Source organism: Mesoplodon densirostris, chromosome 13 (assembly GCF_025265405.1).
Source record: "Mesoplodon densirostris isolate mMesDen1 chromosome 13, mMesDen1 primary haplotype, whole genome shotgun sequence".
Lineage (NCBI taxonomy): Eukaryota > Metazoa > Chordata > Mammalia > Artiodactyla > Ziphiidae > Mesoplodon > Mesoplodon densirostris.
In genome coordinates this window covers 26,607,545-26,619,368 of record NC_082673.1, presented here as the reverse complement: position 1 = coordinate 26,619,368, position 11,824 = coordinate 26,607,545, and the positions used below count along the sequence as shown (strand labels likewise).

Genomic DNA, 11,824 nt, shown 5'->3' with positions numbered 1-11,824 from the left:
CCTACAGAAAGTAGGCATAGAGGGAACTTTCCTCAACATAATAAAGGCCATATATGACAAACCCACAGCCAGCATCATCTTCAATGGTGAAAAAATGAAAACATTTCCACTAAGATCAGGAACAAGACAAGGCTGCCCACTCTCACCACTCTTATTCAACCTAGTTTTGGAAGTTTTAGCCACAGCAATCAGAGAAGAAAAGGAAATAAAAGTAATCCAAATCGGAAAAGAAGAAGTAAAGCTGTCACTGTTTGCAGATGACATGATACTATACATAGAGAATCCTAAAGATGCTACCAGAAAACTACTAGAGCTAATCAATGAATTTGGTAAAGTAGCAGGATACAAAATTAATGCACAGAAATCTCTGGCATTCCTATATACTAATGATGAAAAATCTGAAAGTGAAATCAAGAAAACTCTCCCATTTACCATTGCAACAAAAAGAATAAAATATCTAGGAATGAACTTACCAAAGTAGACAAAAGATCTGTATGCAGAAAATTAGAAGACACTGATGAAAGAAATTAAAGATGATACAAATAGATGGAGAGATGTACCATGTTCTTGGATTGGAAGAATCAACGTTGTGAAAATGACTCTACTACCCAAAGCAATCTACAGATTCAATGCAATCCTTATCAAACTACCACTGGCATTTTTCACAGAATTAGAACAAAAAATTTCACAATTTGTATGGAAACACAAAAGACCCCGAATAGCCAAAGCAATCTTGAGAACGAAAAATGGAGCTGGAGGAATCAGGCTCCCTGACTTCAGACTATACTACAAAGCTATAGTAATCAAGACAGTGTGGTACTTGTGCAAAAACAGAAAGATAGATCAATGGAACAGGTTAGAAAGCCCAGAGATAAACCCACACACATATGGTCACCTTATATTTGATAAAGGTGTCAGGACTGTACAGTGGAGAAAGGAGAGTCTCTTCACTAAGTGGTGCTGGGAAAACTGGACAGGGACATGTAAAAGTATGAGATTAGATCACTCCCTAACACCATACACAAAAAGAAGCTCAAAATGGATTAAAGACCTAAATGTAAGGCTAGACACTATCAAACTTTTAGAGGAAAACATAGGCAGAACACTCTATGACATAAATCACAGCAAGATCCTTTTGGACCCACCTCCTAGAGTAATGGAAATAAAGACAAAAATAAACACATGGGACCTAATGAAACTTAAAAGCTTTTGCACAGCAAAGGAAACCATAAACAAGACCAAAAGACAGCCCTGAGAATGGGAGAAAATATTTGCAAATGAAGCAACTGACAAAGGATTAATCTCCAAAATTTATAAGCAGCTCATGCAGCTCAACAACAAAAAAAGAAATAACCCAATCCAAAAATGGGCAGAAGACCTAAATAGACATTTCTCCACAGAAGATATACAGACTGCCAACAAACACATGAAAGGATGCTCAACATCATTAATCATTAGAGAAATGCAAATCAAAACTACAATGAGCTATCATCTCACACCTGTCAGAATGGTCATCATCAAAAAATCTAGAAACAATAAATGCTGGAGAGGGTGTGGAGAAAAGAGAACACTCTTGCACTGCTGGTGGGAATGTGAATTGGTACAGCCACTATGGAGAACGGTATGGAGGTTCCTTAAAAAACCAGAAATAGAACCACTATATGACCCAGCAATCCCACTACTGGGCATATACCCTGAGAAAACCATAATTCAAAAAGAGTCATGTACCAAAATGTTCATAGCAGCCCTATTTACAATATCCCAGAGATGGAAACAACCTAAGTGTCCATCATTGGATGAATGGATAAAGATGATGTGGCACACATATACAATGAAATATTACTCAGCCATAAAAAGAAACGAAATTGAGCTATTTCTAATGAGGTGGATGGACCTAGAGTCTGTCATACAGAGTGAAGTAAGTCAGAAAGAGGAAAACAAATACTGTATGCTGACACATATATATGGAATTTAAGAAAAAAAAATGTCATGAAGAACATAGGGGTATGATAGGAATAAAGACACAGATCTACTAGAGAATGGAGTTGAGGATATGGGGAGGGGGAAGGGTAAGCTGTGACAAAGCGAAAGAGCGGCATGGACATATATACACTACCAAACGTAAGGTAGATAGCTAGTGGGAAGCAGCCGCATAGCACAGGGAGATCAGCTCTGTGCTTTGTGACTGCCTGGAGGGGTGGGATAGGGAGGGCGGGAGGGAGACGCAAAAGGGAGGGGATATGGGAACATATGTATATGTATAACTGATTAAATTTGCTAAATAAAAAAAAATGGGGCCTCCCTGGTGGCGCAAGTGGTTAAGAGTCCGCCTGCCGATGCAGGGGATACGGGTTCGTGCCCCGGTCTGGGAGGATCCCATATGCCGCGGAGCGGCTGGGCCCGTGAGCCATGGCCACTGGGCCTGCGCATCCGGAGCCTGTGCTCCGCAACGGGAGAGGCCACAACAGTGAGAGGCCCACATACCGCAAAAAGAAAAAAAAAAAAAAATGGCTGGGCAAGGGGAGAAGGACTGTAAGAGGGGGCAGGTGGACTTGGGTCAGAGTGGACAGCAGATGTAGTGTTGGAGAGCGAGCCCATGGCAAGAGTAGGCCCCTCCTCCTTCTTGCTTTCTCTTCAAGGCTTAAAAGACATTCTTTTAGTTTTTCAGATAGTAATCTATTTAAACCACTTAATAATTTTATGAGATAGACGCTATTTTTAGTTCTTTTTTCAGATGAGCCACCTGATATTTATCAACTTTAAGTACCTTGTCCAACATAATTCCAAAATTATTGAGGTGTATCTTTAACGAGTATTCCCAGTAGTTAAAAACTGCCAAAGTGAATGTTATTGGATACTATCTACCAAATATTTGTATTTAGTAAGTAGTTGGATACATGTATCTCGGTTTCAAAGGAAATGTTTGCACTAAAAATATAAATTTAGGAGCCAGTCATGGAGCAGAATGAGAGCACTTATGAATTAATATAGGTAGAAAATAAAGAGATTATATCTAGAGACAATATTGCCCTTGTGTCAGAGGTTGCTTTTGAATTCTGACTCTATTTCTTAACCATTAGAATAAACTTGGATATGATACATACTACTCTAAAAATTAAATTGTGAGAGGCAGCATATTAAAAATGTTAAGAACATAGATTTCCAGCTTTGCCACTTTGTGAAGATAAACAAATTATCTAAATTTTCTAAGTATCATTTTTCCTCATCCACAAAATGGAAAAAGTAATTATAGCTACTTCAGAGGGTTATTTTGAATTTGTATACAAATTAAAATTTAGTGAATTTATGCTATTTATTAAGTTCTTGTAAATTCTAATATTTTTCTTTTTTCTAAAATGTAATTGGTAAGAGTACTTACCACATACCCTTAAGAAATAAATGAAATAAAGCATATATAAGTACTAAATAAATATTAACCCTTTTTTTTTTTTTGAGTCATGGTTTTATTGCTGGGTTTCAGGGAAAGGGCTCAAATGCACCCAGTCTCCCTCAGCTTGGCCACCAGGTCCTCTGTTGTCTCCACCTTGAAACCGGCCATGTGCTGGGGTGAGTCTTCCAAGCTAATCACAGAGAATTGGAGGTCAGGTCCACACCCAGGTCCCCAGCCTTGATCACCTTGATCTTCTTGGCTTTCACAATGTTGGGTAATGTATCATAGTGGGGCTTGTTGAGCTGCAGGTCAGCAGTCACCACATCAGGCACCTTCAGGAGCAGGATCTCCAGGCCTCCATCCATCTCCTGCTCCGCTTTCACCTTGTCCCCTTCCAGCGTCACCTGGGAGACGAATGTGCCCTGTGGCCAGTCCAGAAATCCAGCTGTCATCTGCCCTACCTGGTTACAATGATCATCAATGGCCTGCTTGCCCAGGTCCACCTTCTCCTTCTCTGCCAGTTTGGCCAGGACCCAGGCCACCTGCAGGGGACTCAGCAGATCTGCCTATGCAGCCAGCACCTCCACGTGGATGCCTCGGTCTGCACCCATGGCCAGAGCGGTGCGGATGGTCTCCTGGCACTGGGCAGGCCCGCAGCTGATGGCAATGACTTCCTTCACCAGCTTTTTCTCCTTGAGTTGCACGGCCTCCTCCTCGGCGATCTAGCAGAAGGGGTTAATGGAGTGCTTCACGCAGTCTGACCGCACCCATCCTGTTGGGCTTCACCAGGATCTGCTCAGCCGGGAGGGGAACTGGCAGGGTCAGGTGGAAGCAGGCAAGAAGGCAGGTGTAGGGGTAGGGGGTGGCCGAGACGCCAAGCCTCGCCCAGGCTGGATGGGGGCCAGAGAGATGTGGAAAGGGGCAGGACCTTGTCCAGGGTCCCACAGCTTCAGGGGCAAAGAGGGTTAGAATTCACAGGTGGGTGGAGGCCACCTTTTCACTCAGACATTCACTGAGTGCCAGGGACATCTGACATGTTTGTCCTACTCTGTGGCTGCTTCTTGGGCCTGAAAGAGTGTTTCACACATTTTTCTTTACAATAACCCGTAGCAAGAGGTACATTTTACAATATTCCCAAGTGTATTATAAGTGCACACATACATTTATATATAAACATAAATACCACGGCCATATGAGGTTTGGTGATGAATTCTAACCCTTCCATTATACACCTTACCCTGACATTTTCTATTCTTTTCTTTACAATTAATTAATTAATTTTTAACATCTTTCTTGGAGTATAATTGCTTTACATTGTGTTAGTTTCTGCCATATAACAAAGTGAATCAGCTATAAGTATACATATATCCCCATATCCCTTCCCTCTTGCATCTCGGTCCCTCCCACCCTCCCTATCCCACCCCTTTAGGTGGTCACAAAGCACCCAGCTGATCTCCCTGTGCAATGCGACTACCTCCCACTATCTATTTTACATTTGGGAGTGTATACATGTCCAAGCCACTCTCTCACTTCGTCCCACCTTACCCTGCCTCCTCCCTGTGTCCTTAAGTCCATTATTTATGTCTGTGTCTTTATTCCTGTCCTGCCCTTAGGTTCTTCAGAACCATTTTTATTTTTTTTTTAGATTCCATATGTATGTGTTAGCATACGGTATTTGTTTTTCTCTTTCTGACTTACTTCACTCTATCTGACAGATACTAGGTCCATCCACCCCACTACAAATAATTCAGTTTTGTTTCTTTTTATAGCTGAGTAATATTCCATTGTATATATGTGCCACATCTTCTTTATCCATACATCTGTCAATGGACACTTAGGTTGCTTCCATGTCCTGGCAAATGTAAATACTACTGCAGTGAACACTGTGGTACATGACTGTTTGAGTTATGGTTTTCTCAGGGTATATGCCCAGTAGTGGGATTGCTGGGTCATATGGTAGTTCTATATATGGTTTTTTAAGGAACCTCCATACTGTTCCCCATAGTGGCTATATCAATTTAAATTCCCACCAACAGTGTAAGAGGGTTCTCTTTTCTCCACACCCTCTCCAGCCTTTATTGTTTATAGATTTTTTGATGGTGGTCATTCTGACTGGTGTGAGCTGATACCTCATTGTAGTTTTGATTTGCATTTCTCTAATGATTAGTGATGTTGAGCATCCTTTCATGTGTTTGCTGGCAATCTGCATATCTTCTTTAGAGAAATGTTTATTTAGTTCTTCTGCCCATTTTTGGATTAGTTTGTTTGCTTTTTATATTAAGCTGCATGACCTGCTTGTATATTGTGGAGATTAATCCTTTGTCAGTTGCTTCCTTTGCAAATATTTTCTCCCATTCTGAGGGTTGTCTTCTCACCTTGTTTATGGTTTCCTTTGCTGTGCAAAAGCTTTTAAGTTTTATTCGGTCCCATTTGCTTATTTTTGTTTTTTTATTTCCATTTCTCTAGGAGGTGAGTCAAAAAGGATCTTGCTGTGATTTATATCATAGAATGTTCTGCCTATGTTTTCCTCTGAGAGTTTGAGAGTTTCTGGCCTTACATTTAGGTCTTTCATCCATTTTGAGATTATTTTTGTGTACAGTGTTAGGGAGTGTTCTAATCTCACACTTTAACATGTACCTGTCCAGTTTTCCCAGCACCACTTATTGAAGAGACTGTCCTTTCTCCACTGTACATTCCTGCCTCCTTTTCTGGGCTTTCTAACCTGTTCCATTGATCTATCTTTCTGTTTTTGCACAAGTACCACACTGTCTTGATTACTGTAGCTTTGTAGTATAGTCTGAAGTCAGGGAGCCTGATTCCTCCAGCTCCATTTTTCGTTCTCAAGATTGCTTTGGCTATTCGGGGTCTTTTGTGTTTCCATACAAATTGTGAAATTTTTTGTTCTAGTTCTGTGAAAAATGCCAGTGGTAGTTTGATAAGGATTGCATTGAATCTGTAGATTGCTTTGGGTAGTAGAGTAATTTTCACAATGTTGATTCTTCCAATCCAAGAACATGGTACATCTCTCCATCTATTTGTATCATCTTTAATTTCTTTCATTAGTGTCTTATAATTTTCTGCATACAGGTCTTTTGTCTCCTTAGGTAGTTTATTCCTAGATATTTTATTCTTTTTGTTGCAATGGTAAATGGGAGTGTTTTCTTAATTTCACTTTCAGATTTTTCATCATAGTGTGTAGGAATGCCAGCGATTTCTGTGCATTAATTTTGTATCCTGCCACTTTACCAAATTCATTGATTAGCTCTAGTAGTTTTCTGGAAGCATCTTTAGGATTCTCTATGTATAGTACATGTATCTGCAAACAGTCAAAGCTTTACTTCTTCTTTTCTGATTTGGCTTCCGTTTAGTTCTTTTTCTTCTCTGATTGTTGTGGTGGGTAAAACTTCCATAACTGTGTTGAATAATAGTAGTGAGAGTGGGCAGCCTTGTCTTCTTCCTGATCTTAGTGGAAATGGTTTTATTTTTTCACCATTGAGAATGACGTTTGCTGTGGCTTTGTCATATAAGGCCTTTGTTATGTTGAGGTAAGTTCACTCTATGCCTACTTTCTGGGCAGCTTTTATCATAAATTGCTGTTATATTTTGTCAAAAGCTTTTTCTGCATCTATTGAGATTATCATATGGTTTTTATCCTTCAGTTTATTAATATGGCATATCACATTGATTGATTTGCATATATGGAAGAATCTTTGCATTCCTAGGAAAAACCCAACATGATCATGGTGTATGATCCTTTTAATGTGCTGCTGGCTTCTGTTTGCTAGTATTTTGTTGAGGATTTTTGCATCTATATTCATCAGTGATATCACCTGTAGTTTTCTTTTTTTTTGTTTTTGTTTTTGTTACATCTTTGTCTTGTGTTGGTATCAGGGTGATGGTGGCCTCCTAAAATGAGTTTGTGTGTGTTGCTCCCTCTGCTGTATTTTGGAAGAGCTTGAGAAGAATAGGTGTTAGCTCTTCCCTAAATGTTTCATAGAATTCACCTCTGAAGTCATCTTGTCCTGGGCTTTTGTTTGTTGGAAGATTTTTCATCACAGTTTCAATTTCAGTGCTTGTGATTGATCTATTTATATTTTCTATTTCTTCCTGGTTCAGTCTCAGAAGGTTTTGATTTTCTAAGAATTTGTCCATTTCTTCCAGGGTGTCCATTTTATTGGCATATAGTTGCCTGTAGTAATCTCTCATGATCCTTTATATTTCTGCAGTGTCAGTTATTACTTCTCCTTTTTCATTTCTAATTCTATTGATTTGAGTCTTCTCCCTTTTTTTCTTGATGAGTCTGGCTAAAGGTTTATCAATTTTGTTTATCTTCTCAAAGAACCAGCTTTTTGTTTTGTTTATCTTTTCTATTGTTTTCTTCATGTCTTTTTCAGTTATTTCTCATCTGATCTTTATGATTTTTTTCTGCTAACTTTTTTTTTCTTTTTCTATATGCTTTAGGTGTAAGGTTAGGTTGTTTATTTGATATTTTTCTTGTTTCTTGAAGTAGGATTGTATTGCAAGAGACTTCTCTCTTAGAACTGTTTTTTTGCTGCATCAAATAGGTTTTGGGTATTCGTGTTTTTATTGTCATTTGTCTCTAGGTATTTTTTGATTTCCTCTTTGATTTCTTCAATGATTTCTTGGGTGTTTGGTAGCATATTATTTAGCCTCCCTGTGTTTTTAATTTTTACAGGTTTTTTCCTGTAATTGATATCTAGTCTCATAGTGCTGGGGTCAGAAAACATACTTGATATGATTTCAATTTTCTTAAATTTACCAAGGCTAGATATGTGACCCAAGATACGATCTATCCTGGAGATTGTTCCATCAACACTTGAGAAGAAAGTGTATTCTGTTGTTTTTTGATGGAATGTCCTATAAATATCAATTAAGTCCATCTTGTTTAATGTGTCATTTAAAGCTTGTGTTTCCTTATTTATTTTCATTTTGGATGATCTGTTCTTTGGTGAAAGTAGGGTGTTTAAGTCCCCTACTATGATTATGTTACTGTCGATTTCCCCTTTTATGGCTGTTAGTATTTGCCTTATATATATATATATATTTTTGAAGCTTTAAGATTTTTTATTTCCTTCATCAATGATTTGCCTGTTGCCAAGCTGCTTGGTTGGCAGCAATATCAGGAGCTGTTTGGAATGCTTGGTCAGAATAAATAAAAAGGATGTGATCAATGAATTACTGTAACCTATCAAAGTGGGCTTCTACAGGCAGACATAAAGAATTTACCTTTAGACTTCTCTCACTCATTTCAGAAGGGAGAAAAATGTGTCTTAAAAGGGAAAGGAAAAAGATGAGATAAGGAAATACGCAAAATATTAATACTGTAGTAATAGGAAAGGGTATGCTTATAGCCAACCAACCTCGTGGGGAAGTTTCTGGCATAAAAATCAAACTTTCTCTCTCTCCCATTACTCTTTGCACAAGATTAACAGTTGATTTACATCAAGAGAGGCAGAAGGCCACTGAACACTTTTCTTCAAAGGTAGGGAATTTCTTTTTGATTTTTGTTTTTGTTTTTGTTTTTGTTTTTTTTTGGTACACGGGCCTCTCACTGTTGTGGCCCCTCCCATTGCAGAGCACAGGCTCCGGAGGCACAGGCTCAGAGGCCATGGCTCACAGGCCCAGCTGCTCCACGGCATGTGGGATCCTCCCGGACCAGGGAACGAACCCGTGTCCCCTGCATTGGCAGGCGGACTCTCAACCACTGCGCCACCAGGGAAGCCCGGGAATTTCTTTTTGAAATGCACATTAGAGAAAGGAGGAAAAGGTAGGGAAAGCTCACTCAAAGAGGTCCTCAAACATGCGTTGTCCCATTGCTATGTACGCTTCCTTTCCATCTGGTGTCATTTGGGCCACCAGCTCTGGCTTCTGGCTCACTTCGCTGTAGGAGAACGGACGGCCAGCCACCATGACAATGGGGTCATCTGCTATTTCCTCAAATTCATCATCCTCCTCATCCTCTTCCCCATGATGTGCAGCCACAGCTGTAGCACAGGGTGGAGAGTCATCGTCTGACTCACTGGTCTCACTCTCAGAGTCACTGCCATTGGCAGTGGTCACAGGAGCAGCTGCCCCCACTGAGCCTGCTGTGGCAGAAGGGGTCTTCTTCTCATGAATGAGCAGTGCTCGCATGACCTCCTCATTATCATCTGGCCCTGCACGGCCTTCCTCACGCTCCTGAAATGAGTCTATATCTAAGCCACCTTCCTTCATCTCTTCAGAACTATATGCTCCTTGGACAGTGCTCTCTCTTAACCAAATAGGTCGCTCTTTGGCAGATTTCCCCTCCAGTGAGGCTCGATGAAGATCTTCTTGGTCATCCATGTTAATGACAACATTCTGAGTGCATAAGTCCTCATAAGAGGGACCCTTGGTGTCCCATGCTTCCCGGTGGTGCCCAGCTGCCAGGCCAGCAGCTGCAGCAGCAGTTGCTGCATGGTCCTTGCTCTGTTTCAGGGCTGGTATTTCTGTGGGTTCTGGCTCAAGTATTTCATAGGCCAAGTTCACATCCTCTGTCTCTCGAAGCAAAGCATAAATGGGCTCAATTTGTTCATTAAACCTTGCCAAAAGTGTGCGTGCATCTTTTTTGGGCATTGCTGATTCATCTTCTTCTACCTCTGTATGGCAAAAAGTACAGCGGAAAGTTCCTGTCATGGGATCAAAGAGCTGATTAGCTTCTAAATCTGTAAAAGTACTACTACAGACGGGACATTTGAAGGAAGCCCGGTTGGTGGAATCTCTCTCATCAGTTTCAATCCTCCTTCTCATGTGGTCCAATTTATATTTTACCACATTAGCAAGAGTACGATAATTGATAAAGTAGTAGTTGTGGCGAGTGGTTTTCCCATCTGCAGCAGTCTCTACCCTCATTCTGCACTTGATGAATTTGTCTCCCTTTAAATTATTCAAGACTGATCGAAGTTGCTTCCGATCAAACTTGAGCAGCTCCAGCATGTCCTCCTCTTTCACACAGGGGTTTCGGATCAAGATGTCCAAGGCCAAAGCATGCTCAATGCCATAAAACCCCCGGATCACATACTTGGCTAACCACTTCAATGCTGCAGGAACCTCGGTGAGGACATCTGGATCTGCCATCTTTAGCAGCAAACTTCAACTTTAAATGTACAAAGCGAATCCTCGAACACTCCCACTACAGCTTCCCTCAGCGCCTCAACTCTGCCTTATATATTGAGGTGCTCCTGTGTTGGGTGCATAAATATTTACAATTGTTATATCTTCTACTTGGATTGATCCCTTGGTCATTATGTAGTGTCCTTCTTTGTCTCTTGTAATAATCTTTATTTTATAGTCTATTTTGTGTGATATGAGAATTGCTACTCCATCTTTCTTTTGATTTCTGTTTGCATGGAATATCTTTTTCCAACCCCTCACATTCAGTCTGTAGGTCTGAAGTGGTTCTCTTTTAGATGGAGTATATACAGGTCTTGTTTTTGTATACATTCAGCCAGTCTATATCTTTTGTTTGCAGCATTTAATCCATTTACATTTAAGGTACTTATTGATATATATGTTCCTATTGCCATATTCTTAATTGTTTTGAGGTTTTTTTTTTTTTTTTTTTTTTTTTTTGGTACACAGGCCTCTCACTGTTCTGGCCTCTCCTGTTGCGGAGCACAGGCTTCGGATGCGCAGGCTTATCAGCCATGGCTCACGGGCCCAGCCACTCCACGGCATGTGGGATCTTCCCAGACCGGGGCACGAACCCATTTTCCCTGCATCGACAGGTGGACTGTCAACCACTGCACCACCAGGGAAGCCTCTGTGTTTGTTTTTGTAGGTCTTTTCCTTCTCTTGTGTTTTCTGCTTAGAGAAGCTCCTTTAGCATTTTTTGTAATGCTGGTTTGGTGATGCTGAATTTTCTTAGCTTTTGCTTGTCTCTAAAGCTTTTAATTTCTCCATCAAATCTGAATGATATCCTTGCTGGATAGAGTAACCTTAGTTGTAAGTGTTTCCCTTTCATTACTTTAAATATATCCTGCCACTTCCTTCTGGCTTGCAGAGTTTCTACTGAAAGATCAGCTGTTAACATTATGGGGATTCCCTTGTATGCTATTTCTTGCTTTTCCCTTGCTGCTTTCAATATTTTTTCTTTGTATTTAATTTTTGATAATTTGATTAATATGTGTCTTGACATGTTTCTCATTGGATTTATCCTCTATACAACTCTGTGCTTCCTTGACTTCATTGACTATTTCCTTTCCCATATTAGGGAAGTTTTCAACTATAATCTCTTCAAATATGTTCTCTATCCCTTTCTTTTTCTCTTCTTCTTCTGGGACCCCTATGATTCCAATGTTAGTATGTTTAATATCCCATAGGTCTCTAAGACTGTCCTCAATTCTTTTCATTCTTTTTTCTTTATTCTGCTCTTCAGTAATTGTTTCCACTATT

General features: G+C 40.1%; 1 protein-coding gene across 1 annotated transcript; it reads right to left on the bottom strand.

The window, feature by feature from the left end:
- Window positions 1-9,120: 9,120 nt before the first annotated feature.
- On the bottom strand, window positions 9,121-10,563 carry LOC132500780 (general transcription factor IIE subunit 1-like). Its single transcript, XM_060116046.1, has one exon. The coding sequence runs from the start codon at window positions 10,505-10,507 to the stop codon at window positions 9,191-9,193; it is 1,317 nt and encodes a 438-aa protein (XP_059972029.1). The 5' UTR covers window positions 10,508-10,563; the 3' UTR covers window positions 9,121-9,190.
- Window positions 10,564-11,824: the final 1,261 nt, after the last annotated feature.